This window comes from Anomalospiza imberbis, chromosome Z (assembly GCF_031753505.1).
Source record: "Anomalospiza imberbis isolate Cuckoo-Finch-1a 21T00152 chromosome Z, ASM3175350v1, whole genome shotgun sequence".
NCBI lineage: Eukaryota > Metazoa > Chordata > Aves > Passeriformes > Viduidae > Anomalospiza > Anomalospiza imberbis.
The window spans coordinates 69,166,103-69,192,419 of record NC_089721.1 but is presented as its reverse complement, the minus strand read 5'-3'; the positions used below and the strand labels follow the sequence as shown (position 1 = coordinate 69,192,419).

General features: G+C 40.7%; 1 protein-coding gene across 2 annotated transcripts; it reads right to left on the bottom strand.

Moving 5' to 3' along the window:
• Positions 1-1,828: 1,828 nt before the first annotated feature.
• On the bottom strand, positions 1,829-25,322 carry FSD1L (fibronectin type III and SPRY domain containing 1 like). 2 transcript variants are annotated; one of them, XM_068176866.1, is made up of 14 exons: positions 25,211-25,322; positions 20,286-20,381; positions 19,244-19,375; positions 18,614-18,715; positions 16,126-16,148; positions 13,050-13,171; positions 11,258-11,467; positions 10,820-10,918; positions 9,397-9,523; positions 7,710-7,742; positions 4,477-4,574; positions 3,792-4,043; positions 3,372-3,460; positions 1,829-1,973 (listed from the first exon to the last, which is right to left on the bottom strand). In XM_068176866.1, the coding sequence occupies exons 1-14, from the start codon at positions 25,223-25,225 to the stop codon at positions 1,854-1,856; spliced, it is 1,518 nt and encodes a 505-aa protein (XP_068032967.1). In that variant the 5' UTR covers positions 25,226-25,322; the 3' UTR covers positions 1,829-1,853. The 2 variants fall into 2 exon arrangements, with proteins under 2 accessions (XP_068032967.1, XP_068032968.1); XM_068176867.1 differs by lacking the exon at positions 7,710-7,742.
• Positions 25,323-26,317: the final 995 nt, after the last annotated feature.

Genomic DNA, 26,317 nt, shown 5'->3' with positions numbered 1-26,317 from the left:
ACCCAAACCAAACCAAAAAAAAAAAAAAAAAAAAAAAACTTCATAATTTAAATGTTCCTGTAGAGGGCTGGAAAATACTCATGGTTCTTACAACACATTAACTGGTTGTAAGCATCCCCTTTCTTTCCACAAAGGGAAATTTGAAGAGGAACTGCAGCTGAACACCCAAGATCAAGACAAGTGGATGAGTGGTGACGAGGAGGTGCCAGTCTGTCCTGGGTCTGTGCACCACAGCACCAGACTAAAACTGGCTGCAAAACTGAGTTTGTAGCAATTTGTCCCCATGAACTCCTAGTCAGGTGTCCATTGCAGTAAAATGGAAAGAGAAAAGGTTACACACAGTATTTGCATAACAGTAACATCTGCAAATAATGTGTGAAGCAGATTCAAACACTGCTGACCAAGAACCACATCACTTCTGAGTATCTTTGTCCCAAAGCCCAAGCAACAGAACAGGCAGAAGAAGGTACAGTAAAACTGGGAACTAGTCTGCACTTTCCTCTGCAAAAAGAGATTACAAGTTCACAATGCAAATAATTAAAGAGATGCTGGAGTTCCAGATACAAAATAAACATTTAGGGCTCAGCCAACCTGTCAACTTCATGATTCCTCAAGAAAAATAACACTTTCCAGAACAGTTAATTACATTTCCTAGTTAATTTTAACTTTTCATTGAACACCACAGCCAGTTTATTAGAAGGTGTCCCAAGGAATCTCTCCTCCTCCTGAGAAATTGTAATGGACAGAAAGGAGCCATTGGTAATACTGAGGCTTGACACGATTAGATGTTCATCGTTTTATGGGCTAAAGGATACACAAAAGGAAAATATACTGGCCAAAATGAGCCAAATCACTATGGACCATGAATTTATAGCAGTTTTCAGGTGATACCAGAAAACAATCTTCAGCTAGGAAACACCTGATTCAAGAGTGTACCTGAAAACTATTTATAGGCTCCTCAGCTTGATTGGAGGGAATAAAGCAGACTAAAAAAGCCTGTAATAACCTAGTAATTCCCACTGACAAGCTGGGATTTTCCACGAAGAATATAACTTTTTTTTCCCCTTTTTTTAGCTCTCCCATTACTACGAATCATTTGACTACTGTTTTACTAGGCTTACAAATGGGAGTCAAGGCAATGGAACAGCTACACATAAATTTCTAATGTACCTAGAATGCAATTAATGTAATGGTGACAAACGGGAGCCAATATCAATATACATGGTTTTAAAAAGGAGTAACCCATGGAAAAAAGGAAGATTTTATACCACTAGGGGAAATAATCACAGCTTGCTCTTACTGTTTCTTCATACCAGACCCACACATTCTTGTAATATCCTTCTGAAACCATGCTGCTGTGGTATTTTGCCAAGCTAGGCCAGCAAATCAGTCTGTTTTCAAATGCATCTTGGAAATCACAACTACTAACAGGAAGCCTAGTAATAATTAAATACACAGCTGAGTCATTTGCATTAGGAGAGCTAGAAAAAAGGTATTTGCTATATTCTTCATAGAAGAATAGTATTTATAACAAAATTAATATTCAAGTCTGTAACAAAATGCTTGAATACAATATTAAAAAAGTACATAGTTACAGCTCTTGGTTTTTTTTTTTTTTGGTTTGGTTTTTTTTTTTTTTTAATAGGCAACAGTTCAGCTTTCTGACATTTTTTCCTGGATTCCCAGCACTGGTTCCTAACACTTTAACCCCAAACTTTTGCACTATCAGTACCCAGGCCCTAAACAGCAGAACGTAGCAAACCCAGTAAAATCCAATGATCACAAGCTTCTGTGAGTAGTAGCTACACAGAAAAACTAAAACATTCAGCAGCAGAAGTGTTGAACAGACATCACTAGGCAACATTATTTAGGCTGCTTGTTGAACCACCCAATCCATTTTCACTCTTCTGAAGAGTTTTCACAGCACTTGGCACCTGCAATCCAGTAGTCACTGTGAGCCCACCACACCAGATCTGGGGGGAAAAGAAAAAAAATCTGCATTATGAACCAAACACATCTCTCTCCTCCCATCCTATAATTAACCAACACAAACACAGTGTGTGTCTTTTGTCACAGCCCCCTGTAAAACATTCTAATCACAGATATCCTGATTTTAAGTCCATAAAGTCTAAGATGCTTCACATACTATGCTTCATAACTAAGTTTGTAACTAAGACCTAGTACTCAAATCACTTGCTCCCAACTAGAAAAATTATTTGAAGGCAAATGTGCCTGCAGCAAGAAGAGTGACAATGAAAAGCAACTCTCTCACTATGCTCCAGTGTCTCAAAACAGTGCTTATTTTTGCCATGTCAAGCTAAAATTATGTCAGCATAAGCATATTACAAAAAAAAAAATATCTGAGAAGCTTCAGGGGCACAGGTATCAATGACTTCTATTCTGCACATGAAAGAATGCTGTATTTTCACGTTTATAAGTAAGTTTGAGAGCTGTAATTAAGTAGTTTGTCATTTTCACTTGTCCTGTTCAATCAGTAAGGCTGCTGTCACTCTGTGAGGGGCTGGCTGTGTGAGGTGCAGAGGGACAGCCTGAATGTTGGCAAGCAACTGTTTCCCCAGATGACTTGGGAACTGAATTCACATGAGTCAGCCTTTGCTATGCTAGGGAATGGCTAACACGTGTATCCCAGTAGCTCTGAAGCTATTCTTTTCCCCCTATGGTGAAAAGGATCAACAAGACAAACAAACAGCCATGAAAAAAATCTAGATCTGTTAAAATCCCAGGCCTGCACATCCTGCTCCCAAAGTGTGATGCACTTGATGGCATTTTACAACACAGCTGAGGCCTCCCAAATTAGCTAAACTAATTACTTAAATCATTAAAGGAAAGCTAATAGTAACTAATCTTTCTCCTGTGTGTTTTGAGCCTTTAACACTGCAGAAAATTGTTGCCAATTATCTTAGCCTGACAAAAAAGGTTATGCAGGGCACTTAACTGACTGGCAAGAAAATCCCACTGAGCTTTTAAGGATTTGAAAGGTGGAAACTTTTTTTTTCCCACTGGAAAGCATCAGGTGCTGTTCTTTCCCATGACACCTGCTTTGATGGCTCAGAGCATCCTGGACTCCATCAGTTCGGATCAGTTACTGCAGTAGGCTCATCAGCCACTGCAATGTGCTATTCATTTCCTATACACAGATTTAATGACTTCTGCTTACATAGCTGAGATATCCAGGTGCAGAATCCTGCTGGGGTGCCACTATAACCACCACACAAAATCCAAAAGGGAACAGTTAAACACTTTTAAAAATTACTAATCAGTGAAACCAGGTGCTTGCAGTTTCCTTCTTTAAAAAAAGAATTAAAACTGAATTCAGTGCTAGAAACTGTAAGATTTTTCTAGATACTGACCATGAAGCCTGGTAGCAATGGTTGGGTAAACTTTGTTCTGAATGTGTGTAACAATGCCTTGGAGCTTGCATTATAAAACGAGAGCTGACCTGAGAGAGAGAGATAAAGAACAAGTTGAAATTCAGCTTAAACTCAGTTTAAGCTAAGATGCAGTTGCTGTCTAACTTGTACAAAAAAACCTGATTATTTTCCAGGACAGTAAGTGCAGTCCGCAAGAGTGAAAATTTACTATTTTCACTGGATTTCAGTAGCTCTGTCACACAGATGAACTCAGGTAATTTGACAGGACAAGCACTTAGGGTCTGTGTTGTCATGCAAGACTGGATCAGTCTGGAAGTAATGCATTTCCTCAGCCTTGGATTGCTCCAGCTCAACAGAAATAGTATCTCTTTTTATTAAATCTCCTAATGAGCAATTTACCTCCATCAAAGTCACAATATACTCCTATTCTGTCTGGGACAGGTATATCTAGAGTCTTTGCTTTATTGTTATGCTTTGCTGAGAACGTGGTTTGCAGCCAGTTGTTGATATGGATACACCAGCTGGAATTAGTCTTTCCCAGCTGGTCAAACTTCCCCAGGTTTCTGTATGTTACTCCCACGCTGTAGGATTTGCAGTCCTTCTGGGCTCTCACTTCCCAGTAATGCTGTCCACTTTCAACAGCAGTGTCTCCTACCAACAGAAATACATTTAATTACAAGCAAGTGTAGTTAATTACAATTGAGTGTACCCTACAGTGCTGCCTTCCTAATAGGCACCAGTGATGTCTTCTCTATTTCATTTTAAGGCAAAGAAATCTGAACTATAAGGAACAAGAAAATTGTACAATAGAATATAAATATAAAACAGAATAATGAGACTGTATTTACCTATGCTCATTACAACAAGATACATTTAACACCAATTTATGTCTAAAAGCAGTGCATGTCAGTCACTAAGAGCTTTGTATACAAAGCAGAGATGAAGACTCAACATTCCGGTGTTATATGGGCAAACTGCTCCGGGCAGGACAATGTTGAGTACACAGCCTTGAACAGTCACAAACTTTCCCTCTAATTCTTGCCTGATCTGCCCTTTCCTAACGGATCAAACAAGTTCAGCTCACCCAGCACTGTGTAGGATTCACCAGCAAAGCGATCCCGGCTGCCCCTTGCCAAGGCTCTTGGGCTGTTAGTGGATCTCTTCGGAGACACTGTGGTGCTTCTAAAGGAGAGATCAACCACTCAAAACTTGGACATGGCCACAGAAGTGCACACTCAGGTGTCCCTGAGACCATCAGGTGCAAGAGACATACACAAACACTCTAAAAATGCACATTAGTTGATGCTTCTAACAGCATGCATGCACAATAGCTGAGAGGGAAGAGATGACAGAAGAAAACATACAGAGTGTTTTAAAAACAGGTTCAGAGGCAGCTGAGAATGGAAACAGAGGCAGGGAAAAAGCAGATGTGTGGCACGTGGTTTGAATTAAACAATTCAGGATGGAGAATATTCTAATGAGCAATCAGTTGTATAAAAGAATAATTTTAACCTAATGAGGTTTTCAAACTTTTTTTTAACCTTGGTTAGGCCCTCAGAAATAATTACCAATAATTTAACCGTTAAACCGAGTGAGGGTTATTTGCAATATTCCTCAGTAGACAGAGAATCACATCTGCTTACTACTTTAAAGGCAATCAGTAGAAAAGAATTCTAACTTCTCAGAAATAGCTGTACAGTTTACAGTTTAATTTTATTAACAAAAACACCAAAAAAGTTCAAAGTCAGTCTCTGAAATACGCGTGAGAAGCAATTTTCAATTTCTCACCCTCTAAAGTCTATCACACATTAGCCTTGGAAGAAATGTCACCTACAGAAGAGTTTTCTCTCCAACTGCTCCTTCAGTTACTATTTGGTAAAGCTACTTGCTACTTTTATGACCATTAATACAGTGAAGTTCAGCTTGATTTCTTTCCAGTTAATTTATTCTTCTTAAAAACCATTCCAGAAAGGTTTGGGACATGTCCCTTTTTCCTAATACCACCACGAAAAAAAAGTCACATGGGAATCAAAAGCTACGTGATTCTAAGCTGCCAGATGTAAGTATGCTAAAATCTAGTTCATTACCAAGTTTGTTTTTTTATTCCATTTACAAAAGTCTGCAAAAAAATAAATGATGAAAAAGCTGTTTACTCAAGCATCACTATTTAGCATGTAACAGAAGACAACTAAGCTTCCAAATTGCTCACAAGAGATACATGAAGGAGGTAAGTGTATATTGTGCAGGTGCACCACATCAAGTGCTTTTGGATTTTGTAAATATGGGGGATGCTGCAGTTTACTTACCAAAGGAAAAAGTTAGCAAGTGAGAGCATGAAAAAAAAAAAAAAGACAAAGCCAAGAATTAAAGCATAATTTCAGAGGGAGGCACTCTGCAGATTCCAACCTTCTTATGTGCATCAGACATCATCCACTCACATTCCCAACAAATGCTGCTGAAAATTTTCTATTAGACCCAGTACAAATGGTCTATGCAGAAAGCAATGTAGCAGTGTGGCCATTCAGAGAATCACAATAAGAAAAATGCAAGTACTTTGCTACAATTTTCTCAAGGTTAAGAAAGCATTAAAAACTTATTGGTATCATTTACTTTGTCCAAGTCTGTAAATGGCCACTGCGTGTGCTTTGTCCTCTCAAAATTTAATAGCCTTTATCAGTTCAGAAAATTACACTGACTATTTGACATAAAAGCTGCAAAAAAACAGTTGCTCAGGCTTTTTTTTCCTCCACAGTGCTTACACCTCCCTTCCAATGGAAGGCAGCAAATTTCATAGCAGGAAGTCACTTTCGTGCCTGTTTTGCAGTAAAGCACAGACCTTATTAACCAGTAACTGACACATTTCTTCCAATATTCAGTAGCCAGATATTCTTGTCTCATGGTTTAGGATTGTTGCCTACAGCACTGCAATTAGTCCCTATTTCCTCATTCATTTCAGAATATACTCCACACAATATGTATTCTCTTCTTGAGAAGAAAAGTCAGGGAAGGAGATCAGAAATTACTGATCTTTTATGGTTTAATAAATGAAAGATAATTAAGAATTTTGTTGCCATTGTGTATTTCCAACTCTTAAAAATTGCACTTTTTTTGTTTAAAGTTAATATACTACAATTTTTTCCCCCACCTCCAAATTTCCCTTCTAATGCAGACATCTCACAGATGTTTTTAGGTGGGAATAAAAGCCTCCTACAAGAACAAAGGTCACCTAAATCCCCTGCTATAAAAGGTCAGTCTGAGATGCAAAACTGAACATGTGACCTGTCCTTCTACCAAAGCAAAACCAAGAACTAGGTAAGTTCTCTACTGACAGCTACAAAGAGAGACCAAGGTATAAAATTCCCTGAGCTGAGCAAGTAGGAGCATCTCCAAGACATTTTTTAAACTCAGTTTAGCATAAATTGCTGTAATTAGTGTAGCAGAACAATTGAAACTGAATGGCTTCAAGAGCTTATTTTGCTTTTTACATAAGCTTTTCTTTACTTCTGATTTCAAATCAGATATAGATCCACCTGATAGATTAATAACAGGGGAGTAAAACCTTTAAGAAATTAGAATCCTGGGCATTTCTTTTGGTCCCACAACTTCGAAACCAGCAAAAGAGAGCAAGATATCAAAAATAGGAAAAGTAATTTCTTAAAAAAGTGTTTTACTGGAAACACAATGAAAAAATGTGACACTAAAAAAACCACAACTGCAGAAAGAACAGAATATTTTACCTAACTTTACATCTCAAAAAAAAAGGATTTCTCATTCAAACACTTGGCTCTGCAATTGGAAATGCCATGAAGCTTTTAACATATGCTTTATCCTCTTCAAACATGTAAAAACACTTACTTCTTAGCCTGTGATGTCTAGTAACAGCTACAGCACAAGTTCAGAAGCAAAGAGGCTTTTGATGTTCAAAAATAAGCACAAAAAATTATTTTAAAGTTCTCAGAAAGGAGACTTTAATCATATTTGTAAAAAAATTGCCAAAGGGTTAAAAAAGCTTCAATATGTCTGTAACTAACGGGGATCTTTGGATCAATATTAAAATACATGATGTCCTTCCAACCACTGCAAATCAGGTTTCATTCACAATAGGATGAATCCTTCCAGAAAGACTCACTTTTCTCTGGAGCATATATAATCTCTATGAATTCAAATTAAACTGCAAAATAACTTCTAAATGCACATGTGCGCTGTTACTGATAAAGGCTATTAGATTTGTTCTTCATGACATCAAGCAAAGAAAAGTAGCACAGATTCCCAACAAAACTAGGTGCTAGATCCTAGGAATAAGAGGTATATTATCACCTTCTATTGCTCTTCAGCAGAGGATTCTGGCCACTGTCGACAGAAATAAGTAATCATTAAAGAACTGTTCTATCACTACAGTAAATTATCCCCAGTTTTACAGTGCCAATAGGAGTTATTCTATCACACTTATGGCAATATATGCCTATGGAGAATGTATTTGTTCATCAATAATCTCAAACTCTGAATAGAGAAATCTAATAAACCGAGTCTGAGGGAATGGAGCCTTTCCCACAGAGTATCCCCAAAGCCCAAGAGGTGAGGCACAGACTGGGAGTGGGGCCTTGGGCTCTGCAAAGATCCAGATGAACCAGGCTCACAGCCCTCCAGGTGAGGGAAATCCACATAGCAGGACAGGCTGGGGGACACCCAAGGAAAGAACAGCTCTGCAGAAAAGCCACTGAAAGAGAGTTAGGGAAGCAGAAGCTCACAACAACAGTGCCCTGTGCCCTCGTAGCAGAGGTGGCCAGCCACACCCAGCCTCTAGCCTACCAGGAGCACAAGGCAAGTGACTTCTCCTCTCCTTTTGGCAGCAGTGTCCAGGTCTGGGAACCTTGGATTTACACCCTGACATATCAGAGCAAGTCTGTGGAGAGCCAACAACACAGTTAAGGTCTGGAGCACAGAAAGACAATTGGGTTTGCTCTGCCTGAGGAATACAAGAACCAATTGCTGTCTTTAATGAGGTAACAGGAAGGGGACCAGAGAAGATCAAGCCAGGCTGTCCTCACAGGGATCACACTGGTGGCTGAGAAGCACCTGGGAGTCACTGCACCACAGGGAATTCCAGCCAGGTTCCAGGATATTCCTCCCCTCCCATAAAAGTAGCCTGGAACAGAGGGTTAGCAAGTTGACACATTCCTCATCGACACATTATTCATCCTTGGAAATATTTGAGGCTCGGCCAGAGTAGATAGAACTAAACATTCTTCCAACTGTATTTATCTAATGAATCAGAATATCAGACATCTAACAATCTACCAAGAGCTCTGCTGAAGTTAAGTGCCTCTCCTGGATGCAAGCAGTATGTTTAGAACTGCCACATCCACAACAGTTATGTTTCATTATCCATTACCTTTTGCTGTGTGTTTTGTTTTATTGGTACTTTTTCCCCTCCAATAAGGGTTTGAGATAAATCCAGGCACCACCTATACATAGTACCAGTTTTATTTAACCTCTTCTTTCTCAAAAGGGCAAGGCGGTCTGCTCTTTCCTTATTTTTTTAATAGTGGAAATGCTGTCTGTTGACCAGAATTGACCTGCAACACTAGTAAACACAGAATTACATCAACTGCCTGTTCACATTTACCTTATCTACTGCCCTGGCCTTATGTGGCAAGGTTTTGGTACCTGGAGAAGGAGAAACCATAGAGCAGGTGGGTGGGCACCTGGTAGGTAGCCAAGGTCAGTCCATCACAACTACACATTAGCTCAGTACACTGAATGATAACTTAGCAAACGCATTTTTTAAATAAATAAATATTAGTTAACACTTATGACACAATTCTAGCCTCTACATCAGTGTGAGAGAGGAAGGAAAATAAAAAAATTTAAGATTTCCTCCAGACAAACATTACTGAATGAAAATTCCTCTCATGTCCCACTGTCCCCACATGCTTTAATTCCTGCCCTCTTCCTTTAAGTGCCAGAAGAGATATGCCAGACACTTACAAAACAGAGTTCTTACCTGTTTTTATTTTCCTTTCCTTTTATTTTTTCTTGGCCTTTGCCTCCAGTAGGATCCCATTCAACATAGGTGTCTTCAACTTTCAAGTTCAGATGAGATGAAGTGCTGTCCAAACTGAACACAAATGCTGGTCAAAACAAAATAGAAAAGAGTGAAATGATATAATGGTTATTCAGAGAAAATAATAGAAGCAGTAGAAAAGTTGTCACAGAGTTTTATTGAGCGTAATGGCAACACCAGCTTTTCAGTCTGACACTTGGAATCAAAAAAAATTATACAACAGGCTCAATGACCTAAATATATTTACAGACTGTTCTATAAATGTCCTGATATCATCAGGTATTACAGTCTGACCCTGAAAGAACATATACTTAAGATTTTTAAGAGTTTAGCGCTCAAAAATGCACAGATGTAAACAACAATCAGATTAAGCACATGGACAAGGAAGTTTTTCTCCGTGTTGGTTATTAAAGAAAGTGAACTGAGTGTTCACTCAGGAATAACAAAAATAATATGGGAAGCATAGTAACTGCCCAGACAATCAAAACCAGAATTATTTTTCTGGTACTGGACCAGGAAATTATGTGGCTATTAAACAGATACTTTGTCCCTGATAATGACTGTTGCTTAAGACTACTAAAATAATTGTAGAAAAGTTACCAGAATGCTCAACAGCTCATTCAAATTCTATACAGCTTTATTCCTATGAAACAACATTCAAAAGAAAGAGAATTTATACTTATATAAAGTATATAGCTGATAGCAGTCATTTTACCCTTTATACCAGACCTGGACGTAAATCAAACCTCAGGATCACTCTCTCACCCTAACAGGTAAGATTTGTGTTCTGCCACAAATCATCCCTTCCAAGAAATTTCTCTTTCAGCTTATTTACAAAATGTTAGGAAGCCACTCTAACAATTCTCAGATCAACTGACTTCTAACATTACGGCTACACACCTTAGGCAATTTGAAGCTGCCAGCTTTTTAAATATTGACAGTGAATAGAAACTGCAGCTACAAAGTCAAGAAAACCCTTTCCAGCAACTTCTAGTTACAGAACGCTGTCCGCCACTAATAACAGGATAATCACATCAACTGTTCAGATGCCCAAAGAGTCATCCACAACATTCATCCTTCTTCTTGCTGTATGTTGGCATCATGCAGCAGCACATGGGACTGCCACTCCATAGTTCAAAGCAACCAATGCCAAGCTTTTGGAGAAAGCGACATTAACTGCCCCATTTTTTCAGGGTCTAAATGCCAAAAGGGCAGCTTTGTGCCAGTAAGCTTCTTAATCCTTCACAGTTGTTTCCCTTTCCACTTAGGAAGTGTTTCAGCAGGGCTCATGCAGAAGCAGACTGAACATAACAGGTTCAGGATTTTCACCACAGATAAGGTTCAAGAGTTTTTCACATTTTACCTTTGGTTTCCAGAGTCACAGGGTCGGAGTATTCACCTGCCACTGCTTTGTTGCAAGCTTGTACTCTAAGGTTCATGTATTTCGTATCAAATTTCAGACCTACAAAGCAAATGTTTACACATTTGAAATTGTGTTGATTACTGATGACTCCAACAAGACTAAGATCAATCCCCACGTAGCTGTCTTTCCCTTACTTCAATCTGCAAAAAACATGCTTGAACTGATGTGAACTTCAGTGTGACCTTCATTTAACAAACACCTTTTGATAAAATCTCAATGTCAAAACAAAAGAAAGAACTGTTATTGTACAAAGCACCCACGACTGATGTGATATTATGGCAGCTTCATTACATGCAGAAAAATGGGCATTTTGCAAAACTTCCAGGCATAAAGAGTTTTCTCAATATTCTTGGGTTTGAAGTATAAAAAAACCTTTACCTGATAATGTGTATTGAGTAGCTTTAATGTAGTCAACCAGCTCCCAACGCTGTTCCCCTTTTAGTCGAGGGAGCCCATCAAAGTTAGTTTTCCTATACTCCAGCACAAAATGATCAATTCTGCTGTCCTCCTCAGGCATTCTCCAAGATATTGTTATGCAGTTGTCAGCAACCAGACATGCTGCTACATCTATCTCTGGAGCTTTAGGGACTGCATAAAGACAAGCACATAGGTCAGTTTGAAAAAGAGAAGGCTAGAGTAGAGTGGACTTACAATTATGAACCTACATTTGGAATAAACACCACAAAGGAAGAACACCAAGAAGCAAACTTCTGTTCCTATGTCTGTGGAAGGTAAGTTCAGCTGCACCCCTCACACAACACCACTTATATTTATTTCCATCACTACAGACACTAATATTTTCCTTTAGTTTCTCTTCAGTTCCCCAGTTTTCTTTTCTTTCTACCCTTTTGTCTTGAAAGGAGTAGGGAAACAGCTCCTAAGGCCCACTAAAGACTGAAGTTTTGTTTATAGGCAACAAAATTCTACTTCCATGAAATCAAACAGCACTTAAGCCTGTGGAAAAGAAGTCTGGAAAAAAAAAAGGCATTTACATACTATTTGTAGAATCTAAAGGACATGCAAGGAAGACTTTTGCTACAGGAAATGAAAAAGTTTTATTGATTTCAGTCTGAGCTTTTGGTGTCTGAGTAATTTGGAAGCAAAGCACTACAGTAGAAAAAGGAAGATTGATATCCAATCAAATTACCCTGTTAACAAATCAGAGGCCCAATTCTAAATCCTATATATTTGACAAGGAAAAATGTGTAAGAAGAGTCACACTAAATAATACCTTTATCTAGATGCAAAACTTTGTTCACACTTGCCGTTAAATCTCTGCACTCCCACTGCTGTTAAGCAGGTGCACTGTGAAAAGCAGAGCAGTGATTGACATCCAGAGTCCAAGACTAGAAGGTGAATTTCTGCCTGGACACTGCCAGATGACCACTAGGAATAAAAGTTGTCATTTACTGCACCTGCTATCACATACTGTATCTGCAACACATGGGGCAGAAATGAAAACTGATGCTGCCAAGTCCTTAACAGATCTGGATTCATGACCTAGAGATGAAACAACTTAACATCCCTGCCAGCAGCATTCTTGTCAATATATTCTCAGTAACAGCCAAGGGCAAAGTGTTTTAAATTGGAAAGCAATTGGATTAAAAAGGCATGAAAGATACACACTGGTCTAATGCACCCAAGTTTACTGTCAAACAGGAGCAGATGGATCAGTACACCATTTGTACTATGGTTAGCATCACTGTATTGGTGGACTGTCCCTCGCCTGTATTTCAGACTATGTCACCACTCTTGTAAGCAATGTGTAAGTTCACAGTTTCACACAACACTCCTGCACACGAGCAGGACTTTGGAGCGTCACTCAGGACCAAGCTGGCATGGACAGTCCTAAGAAACCTCAGGTAACTTCACAGAGTATAGAGGAACTGACAACTCCTGAAAAAACATGGTCCAGAAGACTCACTCTCACTTCTGAGATCAACACTGTTTTCCAAAAGGGTGTCTTGTGTAGAAATTAACACAATAAAAATAGAAAACTCTCATCCTCAAGGTATCCAATTTAACATACAATGAGTAAGAATGAGTTTAGGTACTCTGAAAAATTTGCTTATTAGGGTGCAAGAGGTGCAATTTTCTTTTGTTTGGTTGGTTTAAATATAGCAAACTGTTCATACAGCAACAAATTAAACTCACTGAATATAGTTTTTACCTGGCAAAAACTTCACAGCTTGGAGCATCCGCTTTTCCAGGGCAAAGTCCACCATCATATGAGTCATACTGTCACTGACTTTTGGTTTCAGAGAGAGGCGGAATGCTGAAGCCATCGTGACACTGAAGCCAAGAAAGCAGCATTAGCAAAATGTATGTCACATTGTCAGTCCCTATAACCCATTTTCCAAAACAGCAATCAGGCAATCTGTATCACTGACATCAAACTACCAATCAAAGATTAGAACATTTTTCTAACACATAATTGTTTACCATTTAGCTCACTCAAAATAGAAAGTTTTGCTAATGTGACTGTCTCAGAATAATGGTGTGAGCTGTTCCATATTACTAAGCAAATAAATACTAATGAGGTAACTAAAGATTAAAACTTTTCACTAGTGTCAGAAAACCTGGATAAGAAACAAAACAAAATTCACATCACTTGACAAAAATTCAGCAAGTATGGGAAGTTTGGAGCAGTGCAGACTCAGGATCATGTTTATGCATTTCTAAACAGAAATTAACAAGCTGACTATGCTGATTTTCTATCTATCTATTACCTTATGAGTTTTTTCAAGCTGCGAATTGGAACATGCAAACACCAGACCAGTTTTACAAGATACACTGAACACTGAATGACCTTAATTCAACAAAGGAAATGCAGGGTCCTGCACCTGGGCAGGAATGACCCCAAGCACCAGCACAGGCCAGGGTGGTCTGGCAAACAGCTCTGCAGAGAAAGACCTGGAGGTCCTGGAGGACAAAGAGCTGTCCTGAGCCAGCAGAGTGTCCTGGGGATGAGGAGGCCAATGGGATCCTGGAGTGCCCTTGGAAGGACACTGCCAGCAGGTCAGGGGGGGATCCTGCCCCTCTGCCCAGCCCTGGGAGGCACCTCTGGAGTGTTGTGCCCAGCTCTGGGCTCCCCAGGGAGGAGGGACACAGAGCTCCTGGAGCAGAGCCAGCAAAGGCTCTGGGCGTGAGCAAGGGCCTGGAGCATCTCCCTCATCAGGAAAGGCTGGGGGAGTTGGGACTGCTCAGCCTGGAGAGGAGCCCCAGCTGAGATGGGCCCTCAGCCCTGGGTATCCCTGTCTGCAGGGAGGGGCAGAGCAGGGCCCAGGCTCTGCTCCAGGGCCCAGCAATGGCAGCAGAGCAACGGGCAGGGACTGATCCCAGGAAGTTCCACCTGGACATGAGGCAGAACTTCTTCTCTGTGCAGTGACCGAGCCCTGAACACACTGCCCAGAGAGATTTGGAGATTCTCTCACTGGAGATATTCCAGAGCCTGGACCCAACCCTGTGCCACGTGCTCTGGGATGACCCTGCTGGAGCAGGGAGGTGGGATCAGACGACCCACTGTGGTCCCTTCCAACCTGACCCCTCCTGGGATTCTGTGAAGCACACCTCCCATTTCCACTCCTGAAATCTTAGCTAAGTACTATTATGAACGCTTCCAAGACATTTTTGTACTCCAACTACACTACCAAAAAATCCAAAAAAAGATCAAGACTCTCATGTAATTCTCTAACTCTGAAGATACCAAGCCATGAAGCAGATTTTGAGAGTAACATTGATTCAGACAGCACAGAGATCCCAACTCCTCCCTTAAAAAACGATTCTCAACTACAAAGTAATAGATAGACCACAAAAGTCAACTGCCAAGACCTGAATCCATTTTACACCCACTGATGTGTAGCACCTTTAGAACACCTAATACATATCCATTCCTATCCTCCACCAGTATGTAAGAGAGATTGGATGCTAACCACAGATACATCAAAGAACACTGAAAAACAAAAAAATCTGGTAGTGTGGAAGGAAGAGGAAATGTGAAGTTTAATAGTAAAGATATATGCAAGTCAGGAGTGATGAGCTTTGCAATTTTGGGGTATGAGACAATTATGAGACTAAGCTGAACATCATGAAAGACAATTCAATTGATTTCCCAAGACAAAGCTCACACTGAAATTCAGCAGGGGCAGCCTAGCACATCAATGCTCAGCCAGATGGGTAGAGAAAATCCCTCCTTAAGGAAGAATAATCCTTTGATTAGCAGCAAGGGAACACCAGGGAACAGTGGGCTTCACACAACTTTTTAACTTCTGCTCAGACACCAGACTTGGACAGAGAACCACAAAGGATTTGGTGACAATTTCAAGAAACCAGAAGAGGATGCTTATTACTGACAAAAAGTACTAAAGAGTCCCATCACTGACACTATCCACTCTCCCTCTGACCTGTTAAGGATACTAAATCTTTACCTTTGGAAGAGCAAAGATCAATTTAAACTCTAACAATTACTCATTTTACACATAAGTTCAGAGAATTCAGTAAATCAGAGCCTTCACTGAAAAACCTGTACATTGAAAGCCAACCTATTTGGTCCAAAAAAGCAACAACATCCTGTGAGCTGCTTCTCAAAGTATTATGTACATCATAGAATGTTTTCTGAACCAGAAGGTCATACTCTTGGAATAGAGTTAACATTCTTCCAACTGAAGAAAATGGCCTTAGTACTGATTTTGAAACAGCAAAGTTTTACTTTTTAAACAATTGTTCAAAGAAAAGCTACGAGAAATAATAATTTCATGGTCACTAGTGTCACCAGACGTATTTCAACAGCCACAAGACTTTTTACGTTTTGAAGGAAAATTAGCTAGCAAAAGTCTTTAAGTACTTGAAAAACAAAAAAACAACAAGATTCTCTCACAACTCAAAGGGGCAGAGTCAGCTTGAAACATCATTAAATTCCAGCCATGAGGTATTAATAATAAGCTTATTAACAATAATAATTAATTATATACATATACATTCAAAGACATAATAATTGCAGCAGTAGCTGAAGCTCCACTTCCCTGCATCAAAAATATCTTTTTATTTCAAGTTATGGAAAGCCAGGAAAAACCATACTACACGAGCAGCACAGAAGTTTTTAGTTCCCTCTCAGAAGCTGTGATAATTAACACTTAGAAAAGAGTCAATTAATTTGATTAAAGCTGACTATGGCCCTTTTACAGTAAATGCATTTTCAAGGATAAGATTAATTCAAAGACACAAAAGTGATAGATTTTGTACTGTACCTATCTTTGATCTGTCTGGCAGCCTTGATACATGTCAGGGAGAAGAGAGAGAATGTAGTTAGTATTTCCATGCAAGTATCAATGGCAGTAACATGCAAGAAGGCCAAGAACAATCTCTGCTGCATTGCCCAGATTTGAAGTTCAAAATTAGTTTAACATTTTCCTCAAAATAAACTGTCCTGTGAAATATGTTAATACCACGGGTTAGCCAGCAACACTGTAACATCTGGGGAAAAAAAAAAAAAAACCAGAACCACACCAAACCAATTCCAAATTAATCAACTTCCTGGGTGTGACCTTGTATTTTCAGATTTCTCTCAATCAATCAGAGTTACTCTCCATGGCTTTTTAGAAGAGCTGCAGGACCAAGCCAACATTATTTAACTGCCATGGTATTTTCTGAGAAACTAAGAAGTGCTTATTTGTGGCATTAACCATGCCTGACTTGAACTACACACCACAGGATACGTGTCCGGATAAATAAGGAAAAAAAGGACTTATTCTAACTTTTCCTCGGAAAGTTAGGAAGTGTTGTTGGACAAGTGTAATAAAAGACTCTCTCTGTATGTCAGCATTCAAAAATGACAGCAAGTAGTTCTTCTCAAATAATAGCACTGAAGCAGACGCAGAAGTGATGACATTTAAAAGATGAACATCAACTGGCAGGTGGAAAGACAAAAATCTCTCTCCTTCACCAAAAGGAGCTGCAAACCTAAGACCAAAGATTATTGCTGAAGTACTGAGGGCTTGGTTGTGTCTGTTGAAGCCTTACTCCAACACTGCTCCTTGATCCAGTTGCTCATTTAGCTGAATTATCTTCCCTTTCAATGAGACAAGAATCATTAGGCAGCTTCCCAGTTTGAAGTAAAAAGTGAAGAACTTTGCGATTTTTCACTACATACAAATCACATTGAAAAAAAATGAATAGGAAATCAGGGTGTCCCTGCTACAAAACTGATTGTATATTCCTAAAATGGGAAGCAGAAAAAAACCAAGTGTGTAGAAATAATTTAGCTTAAGAGGTAGCTTAGCTTTACCTCAAAACAAAGTTACTGCAGGAACTACTGACTGACTTTCCTACATGACATAAATTGGAGATACTTCCCAACAAAATCCTTGGGTTTCATCTCCATGTCTTGTAAAACATGAGGTAGCCAGGACTCAACATCTTTTGCAAGACACTACCAGCTTAACTTCACTGACTTGAGTTTGTTTCCAGGCTACTGGCAGAGAAGGATCAGCCCATCCCAGAGCAGCTGCCCAGCAGTGTCTGATCACATCCTACATAAACACTGAACCCTCCTGCAATCTGCCACTCCTGTTCCTCTGACTTCAAGGTAAATCAACTCCAAGAATAAAGCCACAAAAATATAACATAGGAAAAAAAAATTTAAATAATCTTATGCTAGTTGCTTCTGAACTGATTTACTGGAGTATCCAAAGAAAATTTCTGAATATACAAGAGTCAGGGCTGGAGCTGCCCCTTCAGGAACACTTGCTATTCCTATCAGCAGAGCAACAGAATTAGCTGCGTAATAGCCAAGGCAATATTACCTTAAAATGTCATCCCCAAATGCACAAGTGCAACACCAGTATCAAATCCTACATATTAGAGCTTACTAAATTGGATTTAAATGTCTTAATCTTCAGACTCCAAATCTGACGAGGTTTTCCCCCCAGCAAATGCTCAGACAGCTTTCCTTGGTGTGACTGATTGGAAAAAAAACACCACAGAGATCTGAAATAGAACGACTTCCAATAAAGTCAAAGCTGCATTTTGCACAGAGTTCAAGAGCCAACTTATTTTTTTGCTACAAGGCAGAAAGGACAACTCCAGCTGAAGAAAAATACTGTTTAGGAACTGCTGCTCTTCATAGCAAATAAATCAAAGCTGACACCCAGAAAGCACAACAGCACACAAACATGCAGCCAAAAGGTAAAACTGACACAGGAAGACAGCTTTCCCCCTCGCTCTTCTAAACTGATTTGTGTCCTTGTTCCCATTAAAATGGAGAGAGAAAAAAGTAATTGGGCCTTGGATTTGGTGTGGCTGATCCCACTGCTACCACCAGGATTACTGTAGCAAGTATCAGTGTACTGATTCAGTGGATATGTGGAACTGCTTCCTTAATTTGTAAGTATATTCTTCCAGTTAGACACATGCTACTTCACCCTCCCTTTCTGGTGTCATCCATGCAAGTTTGCTTAACAATGACAATTGTCCAGGAGACGGCATTTTATTCCCCCCCCATCACCCTAAATAAGAAAACAGCCAACTTGTTCTATAAGAAATTGCATAAAAATTCAGGACTACAACCTTTAGCTTGGCTTTTCAGCAGAGCAATGACTGTATTTTTATATGCCTGTCTATCCTCGCTCTAAGTACAGCTGGTAAGTTTGCAGTGTCCAGGAAAGTAATGCAAATGATATTTCAAATTCAGACAGATGTCAACACCTGTCTCACACACATCCAGGGAATGTTTTCTACCTCTAAGAGCTCCACGGGGTTCTTTATGTCCAGTGACTGCACGGCAAGTTCCAGCAGCTCTTCTGAGCTCTCCAGGGCACGGCTGCACTGGCTCAGCTGATCCTGGAGAAAAACCAGAAAGAATCATGTGATGTATTCCCACCAAAACAGCAGTTCGTGAGGCACCAGCCCTAGGAACGATGCGGATTTGTTATGCATTTGTGACAACTTATTCCCTTATATAACCAAGGCCTCTGATAGTGCCCTCACTTCACTGTGCTTGACAAGTGCACAGTGATACTTGGCACATCCCACAACTCCAAGGGGGGGAAAGCCGAAGTCTGACTTAAAAGCCAGATTTAATTTCAATGTCCTGTTTGCTCCAGCTTCAGGGTTTCAGAAAGCAGAGAAATAAACACTTATATTCATGTGCACTACAATTTCTATTTACAGGACTGCACTTCACCACTGAATGACTGTGTAGCAATAGCCTTGAAAAAGGCAGTGAATTTACCAGCTCTGGAACGGTCACAAGACAATCCTGAAAATCAATATTGCTGTGTAACAAATGGGGATAGCATAACACAAACAGAGGAAGTTTAAAAGTGATTCTTTGCAGCTGCAAAACTTTTTCAGGAGTTACTTATTTACCTGCAGAGCTTGGATTTTACGAGCTTCTTCTTGCTGAATAGTGTTGGCCATGCTCCCCTTCATCTCATGTAGGACAGAATACAGACCATCAAACTCCTCATCCAGCTCACTGATGGCATTAGAGGAATTTACCTGAGAGGAGAATTGAAAATGCTGTTTAAACTGGAAACAATGCCAGGAAACTGAAGGCCACACAACTCTCCACATGTTTTGCCACAACCTTGTGACTGCTTCTCAGCCTATCAAAAAGGAAAAAAATATTAGGAACGATCAAATAGTCTCCTAAGCAGACTCTACATCAGGACACTGAATGCTGCAATCTGTGAAAATTCCATGATACACAAGCTTGCACAAAACCAGCACACCTGGCAACTTTGTCCAATGCCAAAAGCCTTGATTTTCCTCACACAATTGTATATGGATTGCTAGATGTTTGAAAGGAGGAAGTTACCCAGTTCCAAACAAAAATATTTCACTTGATGCTAAAAACTGCACTCAAGAAAGCAGTTTAAAGATTTGCTGGATAATTTCCATTCTGCAGCCAACCTGACTCAGCTTTAGGATAAAACAACTTTTGGCTGATTGACAGGCTGAAGGAACCTAAACCTCATCCTCATGCAGATGCTCTAACAATAATGTCTAACTCTAAACTTGAGCCCAACAATTTGAAACTGGCGAAAATAGAAAGACTAAAGAATTTTCTCTCAAGTACCATTTTTCAGTCCGTCATCAGAGCAGAAGTCTGTAAATACAGACTATTTCCCACTAATGGCAGACTCAGATCTTGCACCAGACTAAATATGATCTTTCCCACACAAACAAAGTTCTACAAAACCTCTTCACACAAAATGCAAGGCCACCACAATTGTCAACTAGAGACAGACTTAAAAAAATAAAATGTTTTTCTGTCTACTTCCAACATGAAGATGTATTCTGAACTGGATTCTCAAAGCCCATCCTTTAGACACTACACAGTTTGGGACTAAAAAAAGTGCAAAGCTTCCCCCTTTCAGATACAAGCTATGAACCTTAAAATAAATACCTGAACATTTGATATTGTATGGTTCAGCATGTCAATGAAGTTGTGAATTTCATCATTTTTGTTCACTAGAGTACTGACAATCCTTTGCAGAGTCTCCTAGAATTACAAAAACAAGCAAGAGAAGGTGTAAGAAAATTTCTTGCAATTTTTTTTCAAATCATCACCATTTTAACATGCATGAAAATTCATCACAGGCATTCCAGCTGCAGCAAATTCAGTTCTGATGGGATCAGAAAATGCATTTTCTCAGGACAGAGAAAGAATATTAAACCTCTAGGAAGCATTCCACCAAATGAAAGATCTCCAGGTGTTAGTCTGAGAGAAATCAAGAACCTGCTTTAAGATACCCCATTGTTTGACATGTTTTTCTCCCTAAGTCACCTGCACCAAAATACCCACTGCCACCACAGCTTCTCCAGATGAAAAAGCTGGTGCTTGTGCAGCCAAACAGAGAACCAATAAAGAAAATTTTAAAAGTTGGTAAAAGGAAACCCAAAAGAAAAGCTGGGATTTCCTCATGTCTAAAGAAGCTAGTGTGAAATAACCACGCTGACAGTTTATTCTATATGCAGAATAAATCTGTAAAAGTGATTTGTAAACTTATTCTACAAGTGGGAAAATATTTTGGATGAGCAATTTCTATATTCTGATTAAAAGTGACCTCAAAGAGGAAAGCTTACTGACAGCTGAGAAAGAGAACCAAGGTTATTTCAGTGATGTGCACCCCAGATGTTCAAAAAGCAGTAGATTCAGCTTACAAAACACATACCAAGCCAGCAAAACTATTAAAGTACATCAAAACTCATTTTAAATTAAATAAGGCCACCAAGTGTAATTTTGTTGAGCAGCTACTCACATATTCTAAGAATTTGACAAAAACAAAATCAATGCTTGGTACTTAATTTTAAGTAAAGTTGCATTGTTCATGAATTTTAAGAAATGTTTTATCATTAAAGCATATCAGGATAGGTAAGTAAAAATAAAGGATAAGATGAGGCATTAACTAAGAATTTTCTGTAATTTAACTCAGACTGGCTGACTTCTAAAAGAAGTTTTAGAAGCAAATCTAACTTTAAAAAGACAGGTAAATGTTGTCTTAATTAATACATTATTAATCAGCTGATCCAGAGTTTCAATTGCTCATCCTAATGTTGTTACTTGATAAAATGTAGGAAACCAAGGCACAGGGAGATAATAAAATACACCTTGGAAACAGCCAGACCACAAGAGGGATGTTGCAGAAATCCCTCCCAGAAGCAATTTCTTAATACCCACATACTACCCAGATTACATTTGTTTGCTAAAAAGCAAGGAAAATGTTTTATCCTCTCACAACACCCACAGTGAACCTCAACAGTACACCAGATTTAAAGAACTTCTCCCCTAGTCCTAAACTGTTCTCCTTCCTCTTTCCTCTGACACCTCCCCAGGCAGCTGCCAACAAATCTGCAATGAGATATTAATGGGTACTCCAGCACCAGCCTGTTTAATAGTGCCATACTCTGGAAGTTAAACCACAAGTAGTAAAAAACTAATTTTAGTGATTTTACCACAGGTGGTGATGGTGTTACACACAGAGGTAACAGAACAGACAGCAATGACTCAGGTCTGGACTCTGGGGGAACAGAAACAAGACCCTGGCTTCTTACACCAACAGAGGCACGGAAAATCCTGACCACTTCCTTACTGAACCTTCACCTTGCCCGGCAAAAACTGAGCATGTTTGAAGGCAATTTTGTACACATCAGAATGCCAGATAAATAGCCATTGTCCAGCCAGCTGCTTCTGCATTCACCACTGACCAGAGGCAATTGTTTGCACAGGCCAGATAGCCTGGAGATAAGCCTTAGATCCTATGAGCACAACTGTCAATTTGGATGAACACGGTAAACTCCCAATCCTCTTTCAGCATGGATCTTGGGGCTTACTCGGCTGCAACACATGGGGGAAAAGTGTTCAGGGCTGAACAGTGCTGCTCAGTCTTATAGCCACATCCTGGTTAAAGGAAAATATCTACATGTGAGGAACATTAAAAAGGCCTTTACACAGCCAAACACATGGCAGCAACTGCAAGCCAGCTGTTAAACAAGATTTTCACCTGAAGTTACATTTAGCTGACCGCACGTGGGTTGGTATGGCTCTTTTTAAGTAGGCTACCCATTTCTCTGTTATGAAATTCAACCAGATTTGGTGAAATTTTAATGAGTTTCAATGCTCTTTAAAAGTATCCACCAATAGCAGACAGAATTTTTCTAAAACACCAACGCACAAGCCACCAGAACAAAACAGGCACCTTTTAGGAACCACTATCTTATTCTATTTCCTAACATAATTTTCTCTTCACTAATATGCACTAAATAGATTTCCTTCCAGACATTGCATATATGCCAAATTAAAGACATACTGCAACGTTTCCATTTCTTCCTTTAAGGGGAATTTCTGAAAAGCCAGTGTAATTTCAGGGAATAAAGGGTTCTAGAAAAATTAGCAATGTAAGCAGCAGATGAGGACTACATTCTACATTAGTTTACAGAAGAATTTCAACAGCACTAGGCCAAATAAATTTTCTTGGTATTTCTGCACTAAAGGACATTTAATTCTATTGCCCACTGATGAATGCAGTATTTCACAGACTTCTATTACAAGCAATTCTCTTTGCGCTTTCTCTCTGACCGCTATGTGAGGTCAGTTTCAAATGGATTTTCAAAGCATTATGAAATGTTTATTACAGAAGTAATTTTTGCTGCTGCCAGTGAGCTTCATGATGCTTTTCCCTTTTGTGTCCTAATCTCACTCTCTGAATCTAATGCATTTCGCCGGGAAAAAAAAAAACAAAAACAAAACAAAAACAAAACAAAAAAAAACAAAAAAAAAAAAAAAAAAAAAAAACCAAAAAAACACCAACCCAAACATGCCACTGGTAAAGCAAGAGTGTGGATGAGCAAAGTATGAAGAGTAAAAACTGACAGAAAAAATAAAGGGAAGTCCCACAAGATGTAGTTTGTAGTCTTGCCAGGTGGATAAAAACAGAACACCCACCTTCAAAAGTGAGTAACTAACATGACATGGCATCTCCTGAAGCAGACAGGCACCTCATAAAAACTGAATTTTGATAAATTAAACAATCACAGCACTGCTGCAGAAGAAGCAAGGTACAAAGTTGCTCAAGATCATACTGAAGGCTACGAGCTGACTGCATGCAGAACAGTTTCCGAAACAGTCCTGGGTCTAGGACAAAATCACGAGACATTATAACCTTCATATCCAGATCAAATTTCAAGGAGGTCATGCTTACTTAGCTTCCATAAATTTAAACTCCTGCACTTGTCAACACAGTGAGGTTGCCAGAGTTTGAAGAACTTCATACAGTACAGGTGACATTACCAAATTAACCCTTGGTAGAGAAAGTACTGTAAAATACAAGATCCACTGCAGTTTTACTGCTGTATTCAGAACCTCTGGAATTCAAATATGATCAACGACCCTGTGGATATTCTCAGCTCAGTCAGAGAGAAAAAGAGAAAGATTTCTGCCAGGCTAAGCCTGTGAAAAAGCCCAAGAGGAATGTAAACAATCTATTAACCTGCTTTCCATTCACAGTTTATAGAAATGTTCTACCACACTGACCTAAGTCCAGTGTACCAATCAGGTGAAATGTTCTTACTTTAAGACCAATGGAATTAATGTTCACAATGTTCTCTATAAAAGAGAGAAGTGCTTTTGAATAAACACTCATTTTGCCTTCGGAAATCTTACAAGTCATTTGCTCGTCCCTGGCTCAACAGCATCATGACCCCACTCAAGAAACATCCACCTAGAGCACCCACAACAGGGGCAGTCCTCATTTATTCTTCCCCCAGAAGGACAAATCTCACATACAGCAGACAAAGGCAGATGGACCCAAATTGACAGTTTCTACCAGAAACATGCTTTTTATGGCACTTCACATCTCACCTTCCAAACCACACCTTCAGAGATATTAGCATAAATAAGTTTTATGTAAAATAAGTTGCATAGAATTACAGTATTTTGTGATTTAGGGTGCTGCTTGCTTAGGATGAAGAGCTGGATTTGCTGAAGCCTTGGGCTGCCAACTGTGAGCTCACAGCAAGGTCTGTTGTGGCTGGGATACAGTTAACTTTCTCAGTAATTTCCTAGTAACTCCTACAGTGCTGGGGCTTGGCTTTAGCAAGAGAAAATTACACTGATCTGTAAATTCCGTTATCAGCACCAAACTACTCGGGTCCCACGTCACACGAACCCTTTCCCAAGCTGAGGAAATCAGGGTGCCCAGAGAACGAGGAGCCCTTCTGCACTGAGGGACTGGAAGCCAAGAGGCTGAGTCACAGCTTTTTGCAGAGGAATATCTATCTGCTCAAAAAAGCCCCAGCGCTGGGGTGCGCACATCTCTGCCCTTCAGTGAGGACCCCGAGGGGTCTGATGGCAGGCAAGGGAAGGAGGGAATTACAGGGCACCAACCACAAGGGAGGGGAAAAAAAATCCCCAACAAAACCCTTTTACGCATTAGTTCCCTGCAACACTAGATGACATCAATGGCAAACAGAAGGGCTTATACACGCACCATAATTACTCATGACAGGAATACGCAGAATGAAAGAGCTCTGCAACCGCTGGAGCACTTCATTCCAGAACCGCGGAATAGCCGCGGCTGGAAAGGATCAATCCAATCCCTGTGGCAGGGCAGGCTCACACGGAGCAGGTGACACCGGAACGCCTCCAGAAAGAGGGAGGCGCACCCAGGAGGGAAGCGGACTCTGGATTCCCCACAACTCCGCCGGCATCCCTTCCGCGCGCCGCTGCCCTCCCGCCCCGCGCTTCTTCCCAGGCCGAGCGCCGGGAATCGTCGGGGAAACGCCCCGCCAGCCTCCCGGGCGGCCCGCAGCCCCTGCCCCGCGGGGACTCACCCGCTCCTCGTCCATGTCTGCGGGCGGGGCGCGGCCGGGCCGGCGGGACGCGCGGCGCGGGGACGCGCTCCTAGCGCCGCCGCTCCCGCGGGATGAGCGCCCGCGCGCCCCGCCCCGCCCCGCGCGCACCGGGCCTGCGCGCGCCTGCGCGCCCGCCGCCGCCCCGGCGCAGCGGGTTCGAGTCCCGGCCCTGGCGCGGCGGTGGGCGGCGGGGTCGGCTCTGCTCCGTTCGCCCTGAGAAGGCATCTAATCAATCCATGCCGGCGCCTCCAGTCATCCCGATATCTCCAATCCATCGCAATGCCTTCAGTCCGTATCAATACCTCCAGACTCGTTCTGGTGTTGCCCGCTGGCATAAACTTCACCAGAACTTCCACCTCGGTTTTTCCGCTGAGGATGGCAGGGCGCTGGTCGGCTCACCCACCGACATTTCTTTGAATCTCCTCTGGCAAGTCTTTGTTGGAGAAGCTACTTCTGACCTGGGGTCTCGGTGACTGCTGTGTGACAGGACACTACCGAGATTTTGTGGGCGTATATTCCTTTCATTGCTTGTTATTTTCAATTTAAAAAGGAAATTAAAAAGAGTGGTTGCATCTAACAGTGAATTCTTCGTGCCCAAATATAGCATGGATTTTAAGGGGGTGGCATAATTTTGCAACCGAATGAATAATGATGTTTAAGTGCAGGAAATTATTTAGAAGCAAAAGAGGAAAATTTCGTGGAGAGCCATTAAACACAGGAAACAATGATAGTCAGCTGTGCAAGAAATTACTGTGCAAAAGAATTTACCTGTGCTCAGCACTTGAAATGCTCATGCCCTAAGTGACCAAGGGCTTAGGAATTTGCCTAGGAGACCCTCTGACATATTACACATCCATAGTGCAATGTTTCTGCAAACTTTTGTGGAAGGCTGCCTCTCTGAAGACATCCAAACCCCATCTGGACATGTTCCTGTGTCACCTGCTCCAGGTGTCCCTGCACTGGACAGTCCAGCTGGACTTGGGAGCACAGCCCGACCCCCCCGGCTGTCCCCTCCTGTCAGGAGCTGTGCAGAGCCACAAGGTCCCCCCTGAGCCTCCTTTTCTCCAGGCTGATCCCCTTCCCAGC